Raw genomic sequence first — 26268 nt, 5'->3', positions numbered from 1 at the left:
CATTTCCTATTTTGTAACTGTTCAAGTTTAATTTTCCTGGTTTACCATCAGGTGGCAGCGAAAATGGCAGAGCTATTTTACCTAGGATGGAACCCTTCTTTCCATTCTAGTTCTCTCCAAGAGAGGGAGGGACTGGTTAGTGAGGAGTCAGTCCCTGCTGGACAAGCCCTACCTGGGCCCGCTTGAGCACCTTCAGCTCAGCTGGACCTGGAGGCCAAAGCAAAGAGCCTCAAAAGCCAGGAAGAAACTTTCCCCTGGATAAAGTTAAAGACAGACCAGACTACAGAAAGTAAAGTGCAGCATAAAGAAGAAGCTGAGTTCCATAGCCAGCCTGATAGTACAGCAGAGCCAGAGAGCAACAGACATTGCAGAGAGGAGTTTGCATGCCAACGTTAATGCCAAGCCTGTAAACTGTTTGGAGGAAAGTTTGTTCAAGTAAAGCTAATATCAACTTCATCACAAGGTCTGCACTGAATTTATTCTTCATCCCCTACTATTACCCCTTTTTCCGTGGTCCTGGGAGGCCACACCTGGGGTTCCAGCATATCCAGATAGGAGCAACATGACACGTGGAACACCATTAAGGGACCTTAGGACACCCTACACCACTCTGGCATTCCTACACCTGGGTACCACTATCCACAACATCACTAAAAAGGGGCCCAGTGCCTTTGTTGCTTCACTGCAACTGTCATCACAACAAATATGTACTTTCAGAGAAACCCCCAGTAATGCGCACATAGTTTTTATCCTCCCAGGCGTTGCACATAGTCCTAGGAAATGTAGGAAAACTGCACTTGGAACTGGAGGTCAGTAGATTGTTGCACTGTGTAGCCATTAGAGTGTCAGGGTAAAGAACAAAGGGGACATGGGGCTCCTTTGTTAAGCTAATTAGTGGCAATACTGGAGATTACAACTTTTGCTAAGGAGATGCCATCAGTCTAAAAGTCCTGGAGAACATTTGCCAAAGTTCTCATACATTTCAAAACTAACATTCAAATGCATCAGACACGACTAGAGATATTCTGCTGAGTTATTTGCAAAACACGCAAATCTACATACATCTATTTCTATCTAGGTATAAATTCCACCAGACTAAGCGTGGTAATTTCCATACACTGGTGCTAGGTGTTACTTGGCACAGTTGATGTTCGGATTATAAACCAGGTGTTCTTCTCATTTTATCACTGTACTAGACCTTAGAACAGCATCACTTTCATAATGCTATGTCTTGGGTTCATTGGTGTGATGGTGGCAGCTGTGGCTTCTCTTTTTGTTGTCCCAGGACACTTAGGTATCTTAATGGTCTATATTCATGACTTCAAGAGGAACAAGGGCCTTGGCATTAAAGATCAACTTTTCTGTGGCCTCAGTATTTTGACCCCACTACATGGACTTTTTCAAGTCATGTTTTATTCTGTTATGTTTCTGGATGTGACTCTTTTTGGAAAGTTTTATGACACAATTATAATTTTTTTCAGTCAGCTCACTGCAATGTCCTGCACCCTCTGCTTCTCATCTTGGCTTAGTGTTCACTTCTGTCTGAAGATAGTGAACCTCAACGAAAGGTGGTACATCTACTTACAGAGAAGATTTCCTGAGGTATTCCCTTGGCTCCTGGTCTTTTCGGTGTTGTTATCTAGTCTATCTAGCTTTCCATTGGCATTTTACTGGTCTAAATTTTATGTTTTGGGATACATAACTACATTGTCATTCAATGTCAATGAAACAATGAGTTATTCTATCTATCCCGATCCATTGCACTTAAGTTATTGTTATGTTATGGTGTCTGTATTGTGGTTTACTCTGTTTTTCTGCTCATCATGTCCTATCATTGTTTCTCTTTACCAACATATGAAAAGGATACAAGTCTCTGCTGTAGGATCTCAAATCCATTCCCTAGAGCCTCATATTTATGTTATCAAAACCTTAACTTTGTTGATGACCTGGAATGCTTTATATTTCATTTCCTTGATAATTGTCATATTCACTGGATGCACACTAATATGGAATTTTGTTAGTCTAACAACATTTAATATTTGCTTTATATTTTCATTAGTAATATCTATAAGAGGGAACCAGAAGGTCAGAAACAAGCTGAAAGTGATCCTACTATACTGTATGCCTCAGCCTGAGGGTGTGACTTTGTGCTCTCAAATGGGAGGGATGTCAGATCCACACCTGAAAGAGCCACCTATGAAAAACATTTAATCAGATGAAACTCATTACATAACCATTGGGCAACAACCAGCCAAACAATAGTTTATCGGGTTGTTTATATAGATGATCATCCCAACACACAAATGTCAAAATTTTCACTTAGAGAATTCCTCCCAAATGCCCAACTTGGAGATGAAAGTGGTGTAAAGGAAATGATATCAATATAACCATGGATTTTGTGGGTTTGGAAATGGTCCATCTTATCTGACAATCTGCTGGTGAAGGAACGTCTTGATAGCTCTCAAGATGACTTCAAAAATTATGCGGCACATGTTTCTAGAAACTTCAAACATCATATTTCCCAAGAAGCTTGCTGTGTCTTCTTCTTCATAAACTCTGGAAGGGTCCAGCTCAGATGCAGATACAGGAAAACAATGGATGTTCTACATCTACACTTGCATTGAATGCCTTCAGCACTGGCACAATAGAAGACACCGCTCTAATCTTGAGAAAGCTATGGACCCTTGTTTATGGCACCCTTGGTCATTGTGGTGGGATCCTTCTACATACCATGAAAGGCAAATTACATCTTTATGATGTATTGCATATTTATAAAGGTACATGTGAGAGGCCAACCTAAAATGCAAAAAATTGGTATGGACACACAATCCTTAAGCCAAAAATAGTAAGAGACTCAAAAAATTAATTGTAAACGAGAAAACAGTTTTAACTACATTTTCAAATGTTAATATTAATACCTAATTACTGTTTTTATCACATTTCTTGTAATAAATTTATGTTTTCATCACATTTCTTGTAATAAATAAAATTTGGTTCACCATACTTTGTGCTCCGTTGTTTCTTTCTATTGGTATATATACCGTACACACACTGTAAAATATGTATGAACGTTCCCAGAATAATGTCTCCCGGTATGAACGTTTGTTGTAGCCGCCCACTCAAATCTTTTTTTCCATACATGTGCACCTACATGAGTCGGCCAGGTAGTCCCACAGGTCTGGGTTACAATTGGTCCGAAAAATCTAACAATATGGATCCCATTTGCTAAAGATTTTAATTGGCATTCATATGCAATGGTCATTCATAGTCTTTTCCATGAATGGTTACTGGAGAAACATGAGAAATCAGCCATTCTGACAGATTTTAATGTCACATGTGTACAGTATGGGCAGCTTTTTACTGGTGGGTGAACAAAGTATCTATACCAGGAATGCCTAACCTGCGGCCCTCCATCTGTTGTAAAACTACAACTCCCAGTATGCCTGGACAGCCTACAGATATTTGGGCATGCTGGGAGTTGTAGTTTTGCAACAGCTTGAAGGCCATAGGTTGAGCATCCCTGATCCATACTATTATAGCTGCATTAAACACATCTGAGCCATTATAGCCATATTTGCCTCTAGGCACTTGAGGTCCACTGCCTAAACTCCTCACCTGCTGCCTGCTGGACTTGACAGCAAAGACAGCATTTTTCAGTGGAGGGTAAGGGGGACAAGACAAAGTAAGTGGGAAATAGGTACACAGCTGCTCCTTTATGTTTCAGCATGTACACTGACAGAAAGTAGAACCACCCTGCAGTAGCTTTCAGCACCAAGAATGATCCAAGAATGCCTATTCCCCTGACAGGGAGGCGATGCCCTGGGGGTGTACATGTAACCTGGGTCATTCCATGTGTCTCCACGTTTTCTACAGTGGTCCTGATGTCTGTTGACATCATTACCAAACAGCTTGTTGAATAGTGCCACCATCATGAGCAGGACCATGACCAACAGGCAGAGGCATAGACCAGCAGTGGCCAGCAGCTTCCTAATGTTACTGGGTGTGGATCATATCACTGCACTGGTCCAAATATTTGACCTCACTGCTTCTGTGTCTATGGAAGAAGAGAAATTATGAGAGGAGAACCCTGATAACCGCTAACATGGGCATATCAGTCACATTATGGTGGTGGCATCTAGTCATAGTATGTTGGTGATATCCAGTCTCGGTATGGTAGTGTAATGCAGTCATACTATAGTGTTGATATCCAGTCATAGTACGTTGACCTTATCCATTCAAGGCACAGTATGGTGAAGTTATTCATTTGCAGAATTGTTCAGTTATCCAGTCATGGCATGATGTTGTTATCCATTTATGGTATAGATGGGGTATATGGACATGGTATGGTAGTCTTATCTAGTCACAGTAAGTTGGTGTTATGGTGATTTCATCTAGTAATGGTACGTTGGTTTTATAGAGTTATTGTATGGAGGTGTTATGCAGTCTTGGTATGGTGGTATTACTCATTTATGGTATGCTATTGTTATACAGTCATGGTATAGTAGTATTATCCAGTTTTGGTATGGTGGTATTACTCATTTATGGTATGCTGTTATCCAGTCAAGGTATAATAGTATTATCCGGTTTTGGTATGGTGGTATTACTCTTTTATGGTATGATGATGTTTTCCAGTCAAGGTATAGTAGTGGTATCCAGTCATGGTATGGTGGTATTACTCTGTTAGGATATGCTGATGTTATCAACTCCTTACTTTATTGCACTTTAAATGGTTAACTTGCACTGACTTATGCTGTTTAATACAGTGTAACTGCATTCTATATGTTTGTTGTGACATATATCCTGTTCATTTGCACTGTATTTGCATGGCACTGTGGAAAAGGCTAATGAATACTGAGAAACTTTTGGGACTTTCTATCTAACAATGAGAATCTAGAAATTATTACAATTCAGCGGCAACACGTGGTGGCACCTCAACGCTGTCCGGGGGACCCAGCATAGCATTGGGGGCATCTTAAACGCGGCCATGACACACATCATTGAGTGTTACTGGATTTTGCTTATGACACCCTTAGGTTTCTAGGTATCATACATAGGTTTCTTCTCAGGACAAACTTCACAGAGGTTCTGCCATTGGAAAGATATTTATTAATTTGGGAACTCATATAAAGTAATCACAGATGGAGTATACATATTAGCACTATACTAGTAGGGGGCCCATCACCTACACCTGGTAATAGAGGCAAATATTGTAGGTACACCATAGTAAATAGCATAGGATGACATTGACTTTAGTTAATCATGTGAATTAATCTTCCAAGACAAGGGCTCCCCCTTTGATCACATGAGTTCCCGTTGTCCAATTAAAAATATTTCCATGCATAGCACAATAATCATTACAAAAAGCTTTCATAGTTTTGGCGGGCAGAACATAATCCCACATATGGACATCACGCATTTCACCTACAAATGATTGCTCTGCCTGAAAACCACCTCCATAAGAGTCCTGTTCCTGCCCGAGGATGACACTTATCTCAGGTCCTATGGGAGATCCTTTCTTTGTGCTTTTTCTAGGATAACGCTTACCATTGATCCAAAGTTCAACAAGTCCTGTTTCGAAATTCCAAGCGACACAAGTGTGTTTCCAATCTAGAACCTCAGGATCCACCTTAAAATTTATTTCTTCTTGATTTATGTAAACAGAGCATGAGTTTGGAGGCTTTGGAAAAATAAGAAAAGTATTGTCCTTTCCTGAACCAGGAGCGGCAATGGAAAAAAGAGAATGGTCTCGAGTGAGGTCAGTATAGGAGCGTAGACATATGGTAAGTTGGTTTAAAGGTTGGTTGACTGTCGGCTTCAGAATCACATGGTCAGTAGCTGTTTGCTTAGGAAAACTAAGAATATTTTTACCTAGACCACAAGACAGAGAAAAAGTTGAAGTAACAACAATAATAGTTTAATGATTATTATTAGAGATGAGCGACGCTTTACCAAAATACAGAGAGAAGGTTTAAGTAACAACAATAATGGTATAATTATAATTATCCGGTATATCACAATAATAATCATATTTTTTTTAAATCATACTGCAAATTATCTTATTGATATTAGGACAGGGTGAGTCCCAGGGGTCAGTGCACCCTTTCCATATAGTGTATGGGAGAGCCACCCGACACTATACAGTATAAATTATTTTATATAATAACCCACTCGGAATCTAGTCATTTAAAGGGGTCAGTCACTTTCTGGCTACTGTTGGCCAATGTGTTTGCAAGATGTCTATATGGCACTTACTACACAAGGTATGCCCCATGGTTTGCCTAATATTTTGTGCTGTCCACATGGAGGTCTTGTCCATAAAACGGCTGCTGGTGGAGGGTTGTGTGTTCAGACAGGAAATTATCACCACTTACATAGTTTCAAGTTTAGTGCAGGTGCAAAGATTGAAAGGTAGACAATGGTTGGCAGAAAGAAACCCAAACAACCTGTTCCTCAACACTTAGTAGGAGTGGGCTGGTCCTACTTCCTACCAGAAGGGAGAGTTCCAGAGTAGACAGCAAAGGGAGAGGAAGCACATGCTAGAGCTCCTACTCCTATAGACCGCACCCAGTTCTCCTGTGAGGCCATCATTCTAAATTTATCATCAGAATCTAGAACACTGCTTCCAGAAAGCATCATTCTGCCAAGATAGCAGTGTGATCAGTGAAATTTTAGATTTACAGACACTAGTGCAAGTAAGGGACTACGGCTCAGGCACCCATCACCTAGCTAACAACCAGGCCATACAAGCAAATATAGGACACAGAACTCACTGAACAAAGTCATAATGTAGAGTACAGTGAAAAGTACAGTCCTCCACAAATCATAGAGGATTGGGCAGTACCCTGCAGGACACCTGAAGCAAGCATTAAACATAGGGGTGGATCAAAGGTGACTAGACAGGAGATGATCCAATGGATTATCCAGAACTGATTATAATTGCACCAGGAAAATGACCCTCAGTCTAGAATTTTGTATCCTTTGGTTGAGCTTGATGGACATATCCATTTTCAATTGTAATTATATAATTCATTAGTAAAACGATACTACTCATCTTTACAGAAGATGCCACCACTGTCCCATGGTGGGAAGTTCTTTATCCACATCCCCTGCCATTCCTTCATTGAGCTTGATGGATATATCTGTTTTCTATCGTAACTATGTCATTCAGGAGAGGAACTGTCCTACCCATCTTTAACGAATGACGGCACCACTATCCCATGGTGGAGTGGTTTTCAATAGGTTGAGGTGGGAATTATAGAGTGGACTAAATCGGTCTGCTCCTCTAGGCTTTCTGGACATTTCTGGGACAGGATGCTTAATTTGTATTACACATTTATTCACCTTGCAGAGCAAAACATCCGGAGAACAGCAGAAACAGAATGGAAACGTTTTTCATTTTGCTGTAGAAAAAAAACTCAGTATGAATGTTTTTGTTTTTAACATATTATTCAACTTATTGATAGGGGTATGACACATGGCACCCCCTGATGATCAACTGTTCAAGCGTAGCTCCAGTGAATGAACTATACAGCTCCATCCAGAGCTGGTCACTACAGCACTGCTCCCGTTCAAGTGATCGGTGGGGGTGCTGGGTATTGGAACCTTGTCTATGTGATATCCTGAGGATGGGCCATCGATATCTTATTGATGGGGGTCCAACACCCCTTACTTCTGCTGATCAGCTGCTCAGGTGAAAGAACTATAATGCTACACTGCTGCCACTGTTCAAGTGATCGGTGAGGGTGCTGGGTATCGGAACCTCTGTTGATGTGATATCCCAAGGATACGCCATCAATATAAAAAAAACTGGATAATCTCTTTAGGTTAATTAAACTGCAGAGTGTGAATATAACTTTATATTAAAAATATAGTTAAGACAATATCAGCAGTTACCTTGTCTCCAGTCCAGAAATTACTTTTCACAATATCTAATAACAAATTTAAAAAGAAGTAAAATTCAAAAACATTAATAGAATGGCATCATACTCTACATAATACTACTACACTATAATAATCCTCATAATTTGAGATGATCGAATCCCACGAAGTGGAATTCGATCTGAATTTCCAGATAAATTCGATTCGCCTAGAAGCAGAATTTCCTTGTACTTTGTGTTAGCGAATTGATTTAACCTGAAATAGTGTAAAAGACAAAAAAATTCATACGCCAGCCGCCATCTTGATTGAAGATCTCAGCCGAAATCCCGTACATGGTGACGTATGACGTCACCGAGCCTGCCAGCGTGATGACGCCATCTCGCAACGTGCAAGATTTCACACCAGATCTTCAAGCAAGATGGCGGCGACTGGCCCGTCGCAAGCAAATGTAAGTTTAATTTAATTTTAAATTTTTTTTATGTTAATTTTACACTGTTTTTACACAATCATGTATGAAAGCGGCATCTGAGGGGTACAATGACGGGGGCGGCGCCGTGCAGCTTCCTGTCATTGCACCCGCTACTTACAAAAAAATGTGTTTTTTTACAAAGTAATTAGTCACAAAGCTAATTTTTTTTTAAAATTCGGCAAAGCAGCCTAATCAAACTTTTCAATAATTCGCTCATCTCTACTCATAATACTCCAATATAATATTCTACATAATACTAAACAATAATAATCTGCATAATATGTCACATAATACTCTACATAATACTACACTATAATATTTCTCATAATACTCCAATATAATACACTACATGATACAACACTATAATTCTGCACTGATGGTAAGTGTGTCTTCACCTAGAAGTTATTATCAGGACAAATGTTTTACCTTCTGCTCGGTGCCACGGCTGATTCTGTGTGTTAGGCATTTGCTGTGGGTTTATATAGAGGATTGCAAATCTTCTTGAACCAGAGAACCAGGAAGTCCAGTGTTGTCATTTTATGGCATTAGTTATGAAATGCTATTCTTTTACAATGTTTATAAAAAGTATTAACCAGTCTCTTGACCTTTTTTATGTTGTATTGTGTAATAACATATACAGTATCTCACATAGTCTTGTATGTCTTATGAACAAACAAATTAGATCAAATGATTAAATGGTAAATGTACAGTTCTATGTGCCACGTATCCACTATGTGAGTGGTATATGTGTGACATGTATCCACTGTGTGAGTGGTTTCTATTTTTCATATTAAGGCATTTGACTACCTATGAAATCCTTCAAATTCCTTCTTGTAGATGGATGCAAATTATCTCTCCTCCAGGAGGTCTTTCTAAAGCCACCCATAGGTAACTACCATGTAAGACTAGCTTCACACTGGTATTTCTCAGATCTGTTGGATCTCTATTTATCTGGCATTGCCAACAAATGGCCAGTTAAATACCGCTGACGGAACAGCCTGCCCGGATCTAAGAAACTAGAAGGTCAAACACAGCAGAGCCACGTGTGTAGGACCGGAGGGCCAGGGAGGGGGGGGACGGTCTTTGAATTAACAAGGAAGAAAGAGCCTCTCGCCTAGTGGGGTTGTGCTAGATGCACAACAATTAACCGTGTGTAATTTAATAGATCCTCGCTGCTACATGTCCTCCCGTCAGTTCTGGAGGTCGCAGTATTCCAGCTGAGAAAGAAGAAGAGAAGAAGAAGAAGGGAGATACTGAGAATCATTTTCTTGAAGGAAACTTGACTTTATTGATGGGAGTACAACACGTTTCGAGGTTGGGCAGACCCCCTTCCTGTCACAACCAGACAGCTGAGAAGCTCTGACAGAAGCCTTTCAGAACCTCCTCCTTGAGCTTTCTTTGTTGTGATGTTCAGTTCCTCATCTCGTTAGCCTCTCTCAGCTGTCATGTAGTTGGACTGATTGCTTCCCTTTAAATTCCTCCCCATAATGCATTACTGGGCGGCTTATACTACTTCCTGGAGTGTGTGTGCATGCTGATCTTGTTTTCCAGTCTGCTACTAAGTTAAGTGCTGAACATTTATCTGTTATTTTCTGTTTGCTGGATCCCAGGTGACCCTGACTCCCTCCGTGTCTGGTGTAGGGAGCCGGTGGTCCTGTCCTCTCACTATTGTAGGGTGTTCAGGGGTTATATAGTCGAGGTACGTGGATATGCAACCATCCACCTCTGGGATCTTTGCATAGGCTGAGCAGCCAGGGAAAGTCTCAGGTCTTGTGCAGGGGTCCCCCTTTTGGTTCCTTAGCTTTGGATCCAGTGAGTCATATATGCATGTTGCTTTGTCTTGTTTCCTGTACACCGTCCGTGACACTTCCTCAGGTAAGTACATCAAGAAGTACTTTAGTTATTCCCTACCCTGTGGATAGTGTGCTGCTTTCGCAAGTTGAGTATATTCACTCGTAAGCCCCAAGCTCCTAAAGGCCCATCCAGCACCTACTCACATAACATAAGCTGCCACTGTCCGTCACGTTACGGCTGGGCTGACGGAAGGCCCTGTTTACGACCATGCAACCAACACAAGAAAGCACTGCGACCTGGCATATACCCATCAAACTTCTAGCACACTGAAAGCAGAGTGGCACTTCAAGGATGTGGGCATGGTTAGAGCAACACGGAGCGACTTATTAAATTTTAAGATTTAATATACACTAAAAAGTGCAGTGCTAAGTAATTTTTTTTTACAAAAGAAGATAAAACAAAGGACATACAAGCAAACTGTTACATACAATAAACGGGACAAAATAAGGAATTTCCTACCAATTTGATTGTAGAAGAGTCCTTGGTGGGAGCACACCTGGAAAAATAATCAGTTCTACATTTAGATGTATCTTTAGATGTATCTAGCTCGCAGTCCTCAGCCCCCACCTCCTAGTTATGTGACGGGGCTGTCTGATTGTATGCCCCAGGGAGAAGTTTTGTGGCATAACTCTACATTGAGCTCCAACTTCTAGTAGGTACCTCTGGGATGGATAATATGAGCAGACAGTTATCCAGCACATTATTACTATCGCTGGTATATCAAACATGGATATGACATTTTAATCCATTCTACCCATTTGGGATCTGCCCTGTTTCTTAAGGCTGGAGCTCCTGGCGCTCGTGATCTATCATTTATCCGTCTATCTGTATATTAGCTCATTTCCTTACACCTCCCTCTTTTTAGAGATGGTAAGGGAAATTGATTCACAGATAATATGCTCCCATCTTCTTGGTCTCCTCTCGATGAGCAAGCCATATTCACTCCTCTTCTTATGCTGGATGGTCATACTGCTGTAAAGGGGTTGTGATTAGTCACTATGGTGAAGCTGTGCCCATACAGGTATCGTTGCAGTTTGTGCAGAGCCAACACAATAACCAGGCACCCCTACTCTACGGTGGCATAGGCTGCCGCCCTGGGCAGTTTTCTGCTCAAATACATGACCCACTTGGGTTTACAAATCTAAGGACTTTACCCAGGCCGTAGGCACTGGTGTCAGTTTGGACCACAAACCTTCGGGTAAAATCTGAAGCTTGCAAGCCTGGCAAATTGGCTAGGGCAGTCTTCAGCTCTGAGAAGGAGCACTCACAATCTGCTGTCCAATTGAACATCTGAGGTAGCTTTTTTTTGGTTAGGTCGCTAAAAGGTTTTGCTACGGATTTATAGTTGGGTATCAATTTCCTATAGTACCAAGCAGTGCCTAAGAAAGACACCCACCTGGTGCCCTAAGTACTGCACCTCTGTCATGCCTATCTGACACTTTCCAGTCTTGATTGTCAGGGCTGCTGTTTGGAACCTCCTGAGCACCTGTGACAGAAGATGGGAATGTCATCTGGGTAAGCTACAGCAAATTCTTCAAGTCCCTCAAGCATCTAATTAACCAAGTGCTGGAAAGTGGCGGGGGCTGTACAGTCCAAAAGAGATGAGGAATGCAGATTGTTCCTGCGCCTCCTTTGATATGGGAATCTGCCAGTACCCTGACTAAAATCCATGATGGTCAGGGATTGAGCGCTAGCTATCTGATCTAGTAGCTCATCTACACGGGGCATCGGATATGCATCAGAGACAGTGATGGCATTGAGCCGCGTATAGTTCTAACAGAACTGGGTCTTCCGATCCTTCTTGGGGATCAGGACAACAGGGGAGGTCCACGCTCTCTGAGACTTCTGGATAACCCCCAGAGCTAGCATTTAATCTATTTCCCACTTGATATCCACCCGCACCTCTAAGGACACAGAGTAGGCAGATTTCCAGATAGGTGGATGATCCCTAGTGTCCACATGATGGATGGCTAGCTGGTTCCTCCTGGGCTTTTCAGTAAAGATGGCTAGGAAGGGGAGGATTAACTCATGCAGCTGGGCCCTCTGACCTTCTGAAAGGCGGGAGTTGACCTAGGCATCCTCAATAGAACCCCTCTCAAGCGCTTCAGCTACTAAATCTACAAGTTTGTCACTCTCCCCCTCCTCAGGCACACTACACATGAGCAGGGCACATGCTCCCCTATCATGATGAGTCTTCATCTTGTTGCTATGGAAGACCTTTTGCTTCACCCTCACCTGATCTATGGTGACCATGTAATTACCATAATTAAGGCGCAGGTGGACCAGATACGGACCTTCCCAAGCAGCCTGCAGCTTATTTTGTGTCATAGGGACTAGTACCCACACCTTCTGGCATACTTTATATACTTTTTCTCTGGCATTATGGTCATACCATTGCTTCTGGGTGGCTTGGGCCCATACCATGTTCCCATGTACTAGCCCAGTCAGGCCTCCTTGCATTCCTTGCATCTGTCTCTGAATCTCAGGACATAGTCCATGACAGATACACCAGATCTCACCAAATCTAGGTGCCCCTGTACACCTCCTCCCTAAAGAAGCTCAAAAGGGGAGAACCCTGTTGAGGCCTGAAGTGTTCACACAGGTCATTGGCTTTAGGGTGATAGGGAGTGGCTACCATATGTTACACCTGCATTTCCTTACAGAAGCACTGCCTCAAGGCAGACATGAATTGGGGCCCCTGATCAGTAAGCATCTTCCTGGGAAAGCCTACCCGAGAGAATATACTCAACAGGGCATCCACCACTTTATCATCCTGGAGACACTTCTTGTATGCAATCCACATCTGTCCAGGACAACGCGCCTCTTGCCCTTTACCATGCTATATGCTATATATATATATATATTTTTTTTTTATCAGTGTAATAGCTCATTTCATTACACCCTTCAGTGGGTCAGATCATGGTCTAATTAGGTGTCCTCTATGACACAGGCCCAACTCTTTTCAAACAATGTGATATCTCTGGTCTCAGAATGACATGTCTGTACATACAATCAAGATGTTATCCATTACTTTTACTAGCTTCCGCCTGTAGATAGAATCAAGATAATTACCTCTGCTAACTTCCTTCCTGATATTAGTCATACCAATGTACAATTAAAAATATGTGCCTTCCTCCCAGATGAACTTTTAACTACACATCATCTGGTCAAATTTCAAAAACAGAAAGACAAATATTTGGTTAGTTGCATTTACGAGGCTGTTCTCTTGCTTAAACGTCCTCTACTATACGTGTCTATTTGTGTTCTCTTTCATCTATTCAATTCTTCTTCCCTTCCCAGCACAGAGCAGAGTGGAGGATTGAGGAACAAGGGATCACACCTGCAAATCCCATGGGGGCAATTCCCAATGAAGGAGGGTTTGGGACCTGCCATTACAAAACAGGATAGCACTATGGCAGCACTCATGGCAACTCCCCCTACTGACCTTTGAGTAACAGTACAGCTGTGTTTAGGGCTGACCTTCCCAGGCGCTTCTCTGTCATAGTGCTGTCTTCTTCACCCATGGTCACTAAGGGACATAATTACTTAGTACCGATAATTGGGGAGTGGTACGGTATATATTAAACTAAACTTTTATTAATACATATTAAGTTAGCCAAATGTGGAATAAAAATGTAAAGAGGTTCTTAATTGGCTTGTCAATTTCAAAATTGAGGCACAGTCCCCTTCCCCCCGACATGTTTTGCATATACTGGGACAGTGATAAAGAGAAGACAGCATGATCTTTTGTAAACTTCTGTCATATCAAAGGTGGATTTCCTCAGGAGACTCATTTATGTAACATGGTGGATATATACCCAATCACATTAGGAGCTGGACCATCAGCACCAATGAGAATATGCAAGATATAGTATATATGAGGATAGCGAATGAGTGGAAACTTAGATATGCCTTTAAGTATTTCTTGGACGTATAATGCTGTGGTCAACATAGATCTTTGATCTTTTCTATTGAACCTTTGTAGAGGCTTTGGGAAGGAGGAAAGGGCTAAAACATAGCTTCGAATAACCTCATCCTGTCCTGTTTAGTTGAGTTCACTTAGAGATGAGTCTGTGAGAAGACATTACAGGCCTTACAGATTAGACTAGACCGTAAGCGTCTGGCCTGGCTCAGAAGCTTTCATTTCAGCTTGGGATCTGAAGATCTGCATCTCACTGCTAGGAGCTGCAGAAAATGTAAGATATTTATGCACTCCTGGGCTGGGAACTGCATTGTAGGGAAATTGCTATTTGAGGAATTGCATTGAGAGGAACTGATTCTAGCCTCTAGAGGACATTGGGTTTTGGGAAATATTGCTCCAGCCCAGCTGGAACATTATTGGAGAAACAGCCTTGTAAGACTTGCTGTAAAGAAACTTTGAATTAAAGAAAACATATCAGCATGAAATGCACTGGAATTTGCAGGCATCATATTATAGAGCAGGAGGAGCCGAGGACATGGATATATAGTTTTGTGGGAAAATATTCAGTAATAATTGTAAGCTATACATTTAACCCTTTCTCTGCAAAGGGCTGATCTCATACTTCTTTGCAGGGTGGCACTTCAGAGGCCAAGAAAATATCTCATACCTTCTTGCTACTGATGGCTGTATCTTAGGCTGCGTAGCACCTAGTTCCCAGCAAAGGCTTGTTTTAAAGCTCCAAGTGCAATATAGGGATTAAAATAGCTTAAAATATAGGGAGTAACATGCAATATAGGGAGTAACATAGCTTAAAATATAGGGAGTAACATGCAATATAGGGAGTAACATAGCTTAAAAAACAGTCCCAGCCAGGACTGCGTATACTGTAAAATCTTCTCTGACCCCTGATCTGATTTATAAAGGCTATACCTGCCTACATAGTGAAGCTAGTGGTGCAATCTTGGTCTACTTTTATAGCACAGACTGTCAGCTCACATTTGTGGCTGCTAGACAGCTGGAGATATGCCCTGATAAATCCCCCCTCTTCTCCTTCAGCCAGCTGAGATGTCAGCCAGCCTGAATGAGGAGAGGTGGGGCCAGTGAAGGATGTGCCATGAAGCCGCGGGAGGAGAGAATACACAGAGTCTTTCCTGTGTAACTGTACATGGCCCCAGGGGGAGGCTAACATGGATTTCTGTGCATGTTATCAATCCCCCTTTCCTTATCAGTAAGAGAGTTTGTTAAGAATTGCAAGTATTAAGACTAGAGGTGGGACGACGAATTTTGCTGGATTCGCGGACTCGAATCCTGATGTAATTTCCGAAATTTAAATCCGACGAATACTGCCGCGATGTCACGTCAGGGACGTTTCTAGGGCCGGGCGAGGGGTGCCACCTCACGGGGCGCAAGTCAAAGGGGGGCGCTGGTCACACTGGCAATGCAGGGGGGAGGCAACGGGTCAATTGCCGCCCCCCCCCCCAAGAATATAATTAGAGTCAGGGTGGAGAGCGGATCGGGGGATGAGCGCTATAGTCATCTGTATCACCGTCCTCAGGACAGCGATACAAATGGCTGTGCTGCGGCAGGGGAGGGAGAGGCGTGTACCTTCCCTGTTCCTCCGATAGGCCGGCAGCCTATTAGAGGCTGGTGCAGGCAGTGCAATGACGTCATCGCGCCGCTTGAGCCGTAAATTGCGGGACACAGGCCGGAAGAGGCCTGCATCGCATCGCCGACATGGAGGTAAGTATAAGTGTTTATACGGGACAATACTTGTGGTACATGATTGGGGGGGGGGGGGGCATGGAGAGACACATGATTGGGGGTCTGTCACGGTCATATTGGTGTTTGACCGTGACTCGGTTGCCATGCAGACTAGTTGCCAGGGGCAACGTGTAGGTTGTGGTTTGCACGTGCACTTCCCCTTTAAGGTGTGCCTCCCTGCTGTTTGGTCAGCAAGGGGTTAATCTTCTGGCTAGTGAGGATTAAGGTGTTTCCCTGGTTGGGGCAGTGGTTCTACTGCCTTTGTTGGACTAGGTACAGGGATGTCAAACTCGTGGCCCTCCAGCCGTTGCAAAACTACAACTCCCATCATGCCTGGGCATACTACAGATATCAGGGAATGGTGGGAGTTGTAGTTTTGCAACATCTGGAGGGCCATGAGTTTGACATCCATGGACTAGGACCTTGCTCCTAGCTCTATGTCATCTGAGGGCCATCCTAGTTGTCATCAATGTCATCCCGGTGTCTCCTTCCCTTCCTATCCTTATTTGTTTGGAGTGGGTTATGTTCAGGGTGTTTGTATGTCTAGTTTGGTGTTACATGTCTGGTGGTGTTTGGTGTCCAGCATGTTTGCTAGATATTCCCCTGTCTTACGTTGTATCCTCGGAAAGGGGGTTTCTGGTTCCCCGGAGGGGGGACCAATTGTCCATATGCAGCTATGTGTGTCCTGGATTCCTGTGTGGTTGTTGTATGTGCTGTGTCCTTAAATGTTGGTGTGGACAGCAGCACTTGTGCATTGTTCCAGTCAGTGTGTTATGGGTTTCGCTTACCTGCCAACTCCATATGCTGTATACGGTCTCCTTTCTTTGCAGCTTGGCCGGTGGAGACTCCTGTTCGTCCGTGTTTTGGAGGAACAGGTCGTCTTTACCCTGCTCCTAGTCAGGACCGTCTTTAATATAGATTGGACCCTGGGCAAAAATTTACTTGGGCCCCCTGGATCCCGCCTTCCCACACCTTAGCAGGCAATCACGCCTCCACCACAACACATACACAAAAAATCCACACATCTGGTAGAGTACAATGAATGACTGTAAATACTTCCAGTTCTGAAGACTCCAGCGGCTCAGGATCAGTGCTCTGGGCAGCTGGGCTCAGGCTGGAAGTGGGCACCGCTCTGCAAGAAGGAGACCAGGGCTCGGCTCACTCTAGTGTTACAGTGCACCCCAGCACCCCACAGTATGCAGTATAGCACCCTATAGTATACAGCACCACACAGTATGCAGTATAGCACCCCACACTATACAGTACCCCACAGTATATAGTAGAGCAGTATAGCAGCCCACAGTATACAACACCTCACAGTGTAGCACCTCACCGTATACAGCACCCCAAACTATACACGATACAGCCCCCCACACTATACAGTACAGCAGTATAGCACTCCACACTATGCAGCACCCACAGTAAACAGTATACAGACCCCGACAGTATACAGTACAGGGTATAGCACTCCACAATATACAGCCCCCCACACTATACAGGCCCCCACAATATACAGCCCCCCCACACAGTATACAGCCCACCACAGTATACAGCCCCCCACACTATACAGCCCCCCCACAGTATACAGCCCCCCCACAGTATACAGGCCCCCACAGTATACAGGCCCCCACACAGTATACAGCCCCCCACACAGTATACAGGCCCCCACACAGTATACAGCACCCCACTATACAGTAGTTTACAGTATATTCACATAACAGCCCCTGTCACCTTTTTCTGATGTAATCTTCACACAAAAAAGCTCCACAGTTAACTTCTGCAACACTCCTGCTAGGACCTGTGATGACCTCATAGCCATGTGACCAGTAATATTGCTAGGTTACTGGTCACATGGTGATGATGTCATTAAGGTCCTAGATCACATTCACAGCTCTAACACAGTATGATGGCTGGACTCAGTGCAGGCATGGCATGGCAGCACCCCTTGTGTAGCTGACAGCCTGACACCCGGGGCAGTGGCTGGCAGGGCTCAAGAGGCAGCTGCCTTGGGCCCCCCAGGAGCAACTGGGCCCGGGGCAGCTGCCCCTTTTGCCCCTTGGTAAAGACGGCCCTGCTCCTAGTCCAGGGATTTCCTGAGGGTTAATAGGGTTGGCTCATACGGTTAGGAGTCAGGGCCAGAATTAGGGACGCTGTAGGAGGTGACCTGCTCCCTTATTCCTCCTCCTGGCCTTGTTGCTTCCAAGTTGCCTCCTCATTGTACAGTGGAAAGTTTCCCCCACTCCCTATTGTGACAGGGGCATCTATGGGGGCACTTACTGGCACATTATTAGGGGGCATCTATTGAGGCACTTACTGGCACATTATTGGGGGGGCATCTATGGGGGCACTTACTGGCACATTATTGGGGGCATCTATGGGGCACTTACTGGCACATTATTGGGGGGCATCTATGGGGGCACTTTCTACTGGCACATTATTGGGGGGTTTCTATGGTGGCACTTACTTTCTACTGGCACATTATTGGGGGGCATCTATGGGGGCACTTTCTACTGGCACATTATTGGGGGCTTCTATGGTGGCACTTACTGGCACATTATTGGGAGGCTTCTATGGTGGCACTTACTGGCACATTATTGGGAGGCATCTATGGGGGCACCTACTGGCACATTATTGGGGGGCATCTATGGGGCACTTACTGGCACATTATTGGGGGGCATCTATGGATGGGGGCACTTACTTGCACATTATTGGGGGCATCTATGGGGGCACTTTTCACTGGCACATTATTGGGGGGCATTATGGGGGCTTCTACTGAGGCCACAAAGAAGGGGTATTTTATATGGGGGGGCTCTGCATGGTACTACTTTTTAGGGCTTTTTTTCTCAGAGAAAAGGTGGTGGAACTCACCCCCCCTCCCCTGGCCACGCCCCTACCCACCCCTAGGACCGCCCCCTAAAACCGCCCCTTTAGAGAACAGGGATGCAAGTAAAATTTGGGGGGTCACGCGCTACAGGACGGCATTGCACACCGAAGTCACTGAACTCATGCCCGCGCAGCCCACAAGTAGCGGAACAATTACAAGAGGGGTGGGGAATAGCCAAATAAAAAAAAAAATTGAACCAAAAGGTGTGCTTTTGGTGGGTTTTGAACTAATGGTGGTCTGTGGATGGCACTGTTATGGGGGCTCTGTGGATGGCACTGTTATGGGGGCTCTGTGGATGACACTGTTGTGGGGGGGGGATCTGTGGGTGACACATATATAGCACCTTATGCTATATATGTGTCATCCACAGATCCCCCCATAACAGTGTCCCTGTGAGATAATGATCCCCAATACAGGGTCTGGGGGGCGGCATCTGGTGTTGTAATGGCAGCAGGGCCCGGTGCAGTCACTGTATTCTATTACACCGGGCCCCGCTCACTGTAATATTGAGGCATTAATGTAGGCAATAGGCATTTTAAACAAGAGAAATCCTCTGCGATCCTCTCTCTCTCTGTATTCACAAACTCCCGTAGCAGGCAGGCCGGGCGGGCGGCAGCGCAACTCACTGACGTCACGCGCCTGCTCCTCCCACTTTCTGAATGAAGCAGGCGGAGCAGGCGCGTGACGTCCGTGAGTTACGCTGCCGCCCGGCCTGCCTGCTACTGAGTTTGTGAGTACGGAGAGGATCGCAGACGATTTCTCTTATTCACATATCTTAACTTAGTACTGGGTTAGTTTGCGGCGGCTGGCGGACGCCCTTGAGGGGAATGGGGCGAGTCGGAGAAAATAGGTGGCGGAACGCCGTTCCGGGGCGTTCCGCCAGAAAAAAAGGCCTGCTATTATTATCAGGGGGTATATCTGTTTCTGCAGTATAGTATTGGGGAGCACAGCGGCACAGTATTGGGGGTAGTAGGATTATTTGTCCAGAAGATGGGAGGATGATGGAAAAGTAGTAAACTAAGATTTTTTTGTCAAACTGCAGAGGCGAAAAATGGCTGAAAAATAATGGTTTGGTCTGAAGGGAGAAGATGAGGAAGAGGGAAGGAACATCTACATCAAAGAAGACGTCACTGGATGTAAGAGGTTTGTGTAAACGAACTGAAAAGAAAAGTGACCAAACTGAGATCTGTAGAGACTTTAAGGAGGACCTTTCATGGGTCCGAACATTTTAAGATAACTATCTGGCCATGGAGAGCGGCGCCCAGGGATCTCACTGCACTAAATATTATCCCTGGGTGCCGATCCGTTCGCTCGCTGTGGCCCTGTTACCTTCTCCCGCGCTCTATGGTAATTGCTACTATCGGTTCACCAGGGAGGAGTCTGCCCTGTTTTTCCCTGGACGTTCCTTCTCCCAGGCTGTAGGCTGTCCAATCGCAGTGCAGAGATCACAGCCTGGGAGAAGGAACGCCCAGTAGAGAAGCTGATGTCTCCTCCCTGTTGCGAAGTTAGCAGCAATTTCCATACAGCGCGTGGAATATACCGAGGGCCAGAGCGGGCGAACGGAGCGGCGCCCAGGGATCATAGTAAGTGCAGTGAGATCCCTGGGCGCCGCTCTACACAGCCTGATGGTTATCTTGCAATATTCGGACCCATAAAAGGTCCTCTTTAAACGTGAATTGGGGGGGGGGGGCGCTTTTGTATTGTTCCCCCTGTTGGCAAAATTCCCTAGAAACTGCCCTGCGACACGTCCCCGCGCCTCCCGAGACGCCTGCTATTTCCCTACCCGTGAACTTTCCCTAGTGAAAGCACCGCATAACAGCAGCCTGAGGAGCGCACTCACCTCGGGTCCCGGGCGGCCGTCTCTGCCGTGCCTGGGCAGCGGGTGACACTCTCTGGACTTGTTTGCACAGCTCTCCTGCCAAGTTTTCTGTGTTGACGAATACTTTGTTAAAAAAGTAAGAACTTTTTTCATATTAAATATTGAGTTTGGACCTTTACATATACATCATCTCCAAGATAAGTGGGCAAATAGTGAGTGAACTTCACTATATCTCAATAAATTTTAAAAAGTTCCTCTGATTCTCTGCCTAGGACATTGATGTGACTTTTCAAAGAAAGTTGTGTTCGAGCTTCACACAGCGCACCTGATGTTTTCAAAGCAGTGAATGGTATGCAAGTAGCGGTCTACTTGAAAGGGGTAGTACGGGGTAAAAGACAGAATATTCTTGCTTATAGTGTAGTTGGAGGTTAAACCACTACAATCAGTAGGGATATGTCATTACTAACATCGGTATACCCCTTTAACCGCCTCCGGACCGCCTAACGCAGGATCGCGGTCCGGAGGCGGCAGCTGCCGGCAGAGTCACGCGCGGATGCGCATCGTGGGCCGGCATTTGTTCGAGGGGGGTCACGTCATCAGCTTGCCAGCCAATGATCGTGGCTGGCAAGCTGATGATTTTTAAAAAATCCAATCAGAAGCCATCTAACACATCATATTAGTAAATATGTGTTAAATGGCTTCCCTGCTCCTCTGCTGGTCCTTTTGGTCGGTTGGTTCCAGCAGAGGAGCAGGCTTCACAGTGAGTAGCACCAAACACTACACTTTAGCCCCAGATCACCCCCCTGCACCCCAATTAACCCTTTGATCACCCCTGTCAATCACTAGTGAAAGGAAAAAAGTGATCAGTGTAAACTGTCACTTTTTTTTTCACTGGTATTGACCGTTAGGTTTTAGGATAGTTTAGGCCCCTTGGTTAGGTAGTTTAGCGATCGGTTAGTGCCCAGCCCACCGCACCGCAGTCCGTTATTCGCTGATCAGCTTTTGTACTTTTATAGTATCTGTAAGTGATCAAAACTGATCACGGTCAGATCTATAATTGTATTAGTGTCACTTTAGTTCGCCCTCCACCCAAAACGCAGTGTTTGCCCGATCAGGACTGATCGGTCGCCCACACGTGCGTTCACCCACGCCCGCCCCGCCGCAGTGACAAAAAATTTTTTTTTTGTTGATCACTGCACATTCACTTTACACGCGCTGCGGCAATAAAAAAATCAGTTTTGATATTTTTTATCAACCGCAGCGGCCTCCGGTACTTCGCTAGCCTCCCATTTGTAAGACAGGCTTGCTTTTTTTCTTGGGTAGTCTCAGGGAATACCCCTAAATTTAGTTGCCCAAATGTCAAACAAGGGGTATTCTTCTGAAGAGGCCTACAGGCTTCTGACCCAGTCGGATGAGGAATGGGAACCCTCATCTGATGAATCTAGCAGGTCAGAATATAAACCTGTAGAAAGCAGTGGCAGTCTGACCCAAAGTTCGGACGAGGAGGTTGAGGTCCCTGATAGCACCAGGCGTACCCGGCCCCGTGTCGCTAGACCACAGGTTGCGCAGGATCCGCTTCAAGGGCAGCAGAGTGGGGCCGGATTACGTGGTGAGGCATACACCAGCAGCCCAGCCCTCCCTGGACCTAGTACCAGCACTGCCGTACAACATGGTGAAGTGGAGAGCACCAGAAGGGCAGTTGAAGCTGGTACGGTGGCACGTGCAGTAGTTACCCCGTCGCAGCCACCGCACAGACAGGCCCGTAGACCCCCTAGAATCCCTGAGGTGCTGGCAAATCCTGATTGGCAGTCCCCAACTTCAGCCGCACCATTAGTTCCCCCTTTCACCGCCCAGTCTGGAGTTCGGGTTGAGACAGCTCAGATCGGTTTGGCCCTGGGATTTTTTGAGCTGTTCTTGACTGCGGAGCTCTTGGACATAGTAGTGGCAGAAACAAACCGGTATCCCACACAATTTATATCCGCCAACCCGGGAAGCTATTATGCCCAGCCTTTCCGGTGGAAACCAGTCCAAGTTTCCGAAATTAAAACTTTTCTGGGCCTTCTCCTCAACATGGGTCTAACCAAAAAGCATGAATTGCGGTCATATTGGTCCACGAACCCAATTCATCACATGCCCATGTTCTCTGCTACCATGTCCAGGGCACAATTTGAGGCCATCCTGCGTTTCCTGCACTTTAGCGACAACATCACCTCCCGTCCCAGAGGCCACCCAGCTTTTGACCGGCTCCACAAAATTCGGCCCCTCATAGACCACTTCAACCTGAAATTTGCAGATTTGTATACCCCAGAGCAAAACATCTGCGTAGACGAGTCCCTAATACATTTTACCGGGCGCCTTGGCTTCAAACAATACATCCCAAGCAAGCGCGCCCGGTATGGGGTCAAATTGTATAAGCTCTGTGAAAGGGCCACAGGCTAAACCCACAAATTTTGGATCTATGAGGAAAAAGATCAGACCCTGGAGCCAGTCGGTTGCCCTGACTACCTGGGGAGCAGTGGGAAGACAGTCTGGGACTTGGTGTCACCCTTATTTGGCAAGGGGTACCATCTTTATGTGGACAATTTCTACACAAGTGTGGCCCTCTTCAGGCATTTGTTTCTAGAACAGAATGGCTGCTGTGGCACCGCGCGAACTAGTTGCGCAGGCTTTCCCCAACGGCTCGTTACCACCCGTAAGGGGGGAGAGGGCTGCCTTGTGTAACGAAGAACTGCTCGCGGTGAAATGGAGAGACAAGCGTGACGTTTACATGCTCTCCTCCATTCACGCAGACACGACAATCCAAATTGAGCGAGCAACCCGTGTCATTGAAAAGCCCCTCTCAGTCCACGACTATAACCTTAACATGGGAGGGGTGGACTTCAATGACCAGATGTTGTCTCCGTATTTAGTTTCCCGCAGAACCAGACGCTGGTATAAGAAGGTGTCTGTATATTTAATTCAATTGGCTCTGTATAATAGTTTTGTTCTCTACAGTAAGGCTGGGAGAACAGGATCCTTCCTCAAATTTCAGGAAGAGATCATCGAGAACCTCCTGTACCCAGGAGGTTCCGTGGCCCCATCCACCAGTGTAGTTAGCCGTCTACACGAGCGACATTTCCCCAATGTCGTTGCCGGTACCTCAACCCAACCGTCACCCCAAAAAAGATGTCATGTCTGTAGCAGGAGTGGAATCAGGCGTGACACCCGCTATTTCTGTCCTGACTGCCCTGACCACCCTGCCCTATGCTTAGGGGAGTGTTTCCAGAAGTACCACACACAGGTACACCTAGCATAGGGATCACATCTCACCAGGACAGGCACACAGGGCTATTAGGGCCCATTCACACAGAGCTGCTGCAAAACTCTCCTTTCACCTGGAACAAAGTGCATAGCGGCCAGTTTTTTCCCTTTTTTTTTTTTTTTTTTTTACCTTCCAGGTTGACCAACCGATCGACTAGCTGCAGCACTGATGTGCATTCTGACAGAAGCATTGCGCTGCTGTCAGATTACACACAAGTCGGTGTATGCGGCGCTGCAAGACAAGATTTCTCCTCTGCAGTAAAAGATACGTTTGCCGAGGCATATGAGCTGAGGAGGTAGCGGTGTTCATATGCTTTGGCAAACACTTTGTATATAAAAAATAAATAAAAAAATCCCGGCAATGATTTATTCAGCCACATCGATTGATGTGAATGGAGAAATCTGGTTTGCCAGGGCATACGAGCTAAGTGGGTATGGATGTTGGGCGGAGCTCCTATGTCCTGGCAGACGCCTTTCCCCTCCTTTATTTTTTTTGGCAGAGATTTTTTCATCCACATTGATCGATGCGAATGAAGAAATCTGTGCCGTTCATTTTTTTCTTTCAGCCCAGAGGCTGAACGGAAAAAAAAAAATCTCATTACCTGTATGCTCAATATAAGGAGAATAGCAGAAACTCCTAATGCTGGTCATACATGTAATGATTGCGGAGACCCTCAAATGCCAGGGCAGTACAAACACCCCACAAATGACCCCATTTTGGAAAGAAGACACCCCAAGGTATTCGCTGAGGGGCATATTGAGTCCATGAAAGATTGAAATTTTTGTCCCAAGTTAGCGGAAAGTGAGACTTTGTGAGAAAAATAAAAATAAATTAATTTCTGCTAACTTATGCCCAAAAAAAAAAAATTTGATGAACTCGCCAGGCCCCTCATTGAATACCTTGGGGTGTCTTCTTTCCAAAGTGGGGTCACATGTGGGGTATTTATACTGCCCTGGCTTTTTAGGGGCCCTAAAGCCTGAGAAGAAGTCTGGGATCCAAATGTCTAAAAATGCCCTCCTAAAAGGAATTTGGGCACCTTTGCGCATCTAGGCTGCAAAAAAGTGTCACACATCTGGTATTGCCGTACTCAGGAGAAGTTGGGGAATGTGTTTTGAGGTGTCATTTTACATATACCCATGCTGGGTGAGATAAATATATTGGTCAAATGCTAACTTTGTATAAAAAAAATTGAAAATGTTGTCTTTTGCCAAGATATTTCTCTCACACAGCATGAGTATATGTAAAATGACACCCCAAAACACATTCCCCAACTTCTCCTGAGTATGGCGATACCAGATGTGTGACACTTTTTTGCAGCCTAGGTGGGCAAAGGCGCCCACATTCCAAAGAGGACCTTTCGGATTTCACCGGTCATTTTTTACAGATTTTGATTTCAAACTTCTCACGCATCTGGGCCCCTAAAATGCCAGGGCAGTATAACTACCCCACAAGTGACCCCATTTTGGAAAGAAGACACCCCAAGGTATTTTGTGATGGGCATAGTGAGTTCATGGAATTTTTTTATTTTTTGTCACAAGTTAGTGGAATATGAGACTTTGTAAGAAAAAAATAAATAAATAATTCATCATTTTCCGCTAACTTGTGACAAAAATTAAAAAGTTCTATGAACTCACTATGCCTATCAGCGAATACCTTAGGGTGTCTACTTTCCGAAATGGGGTCATTTGTGGGGTGTTTGTACTGTCTGGGCATTGTAGATCCTCAGGAATCATGACAGGTGCTCAGAAAGTCAGAGCTGCTTCAAAAAGCGGAAATTCACATTTTTGTACCATAGTTTGTAAACGCTATAACTTTTACCCAAACCATTTTTCTTTTGCCCAAACATTTTTTTTTATCAAAGACATGTAGAACAATAAATTTAGCGAAAAATTTATATATGGATGTCGTTTTTTTTTGCAAAATTTTACAACTGAAAGTGAAAAATGTCATTTTTTTGCAAAAAAATCGTTAAATTTCGATTAATAACATAAAAAGGAAAAATGTCAGCAGCAATGAAATACCACCAAATGAAAGCTCTATTAGTGAGAAGAAAAGGAGGTAAAATTCATTTGGGTGGTAAGTTGCATGACCGAGCGATAAACGGTGAAAGTAGTGTAGTGCAGAAGTGTAAAAAGTGGCCTGGTCATTAAGGGTGTTTCAGCTAGGGGGGTTGAAGTGGTTAAAGTACACTGCCACTTGCATACCATTCACGGTTTTTAGACTATAACACCAGATTGGTTTTTCAAAAGCTTCATCTTTTTTGAAAGTCACAAAGGTTCATCAATGAGCGTGGATGGATTTTGTGTATGACACCTTTAGGTTTCTAATTATCATACATAGGTTTCTTCTCAGGACAAACTTCATAGAGGTTGTGTCATTG

General features: G+C 44.6%; 1 protein-coding gene and 1 long non-coding RNA gene across 2 annotated transcripts; both read right to left on the bottom strand.

The window, feature by feature from the left end:
* Positions 1 to 5083: 5083 nt before the first annotated feature.
* LOC122921964 (jeltraxin-like) lies at positions 5084 to 7928 on the bottom strand. The gene is made up of 3 exons (XM_044272322.1): positions 7894 to 7928; positions 7342 to 7400; positions 5084 to 5868 (listed from the first exon to the last, which is right to left on the bottom strand). The coding sequence occupies exons 2-3, from the start codon at positions 7394 to 7396 to the stop codon at positions 5267 to 5269; spliced, it is 657 nt and encodes a 218-aa protein (XP_044128257.1). The 5' UTR covers positions 7397 to 7400; positions 7894 to 7928; the 3' UTR covers positions 5084 to 5266.
* Positions 7929 to 9184: 1256 nt separating this feature from the next.
* On the bottom strand, positions 9185 to 13732 carry LOC122921965. Its single transcript, XR_006387077.1, has 3 exons — positions 13647 to 13732; positions 10661 to 10697; positions 9185 to 9564 (listed from the first exon to the last, which is right to left on the bottom strand). It is a non-coding gene; the product is annotated as an uncharacterized LOC122921965 (long non-coding RNA).
* Positions 13733 to 26268: the final 12536 nt, after the last annotated feature.

This window comes from Bufo gargarizans, chromosome 11, assembly GCF_014858855.1.
Source record: "Bufo gargarizans isolate SCDJY-AF-19 chromosome 11, ASM1485885v1, whole genome shotgun sequence".
NCBI lineage: Eukaryota > Metazoa > Chordata > Amphibia > Anura > Bufonidae > Bufo > Bufo gargarizans.
Note: the sequence above shows the minus strand (reverse complement) of the source record. Positions and strands in the feature narration are given on the sequence as shown.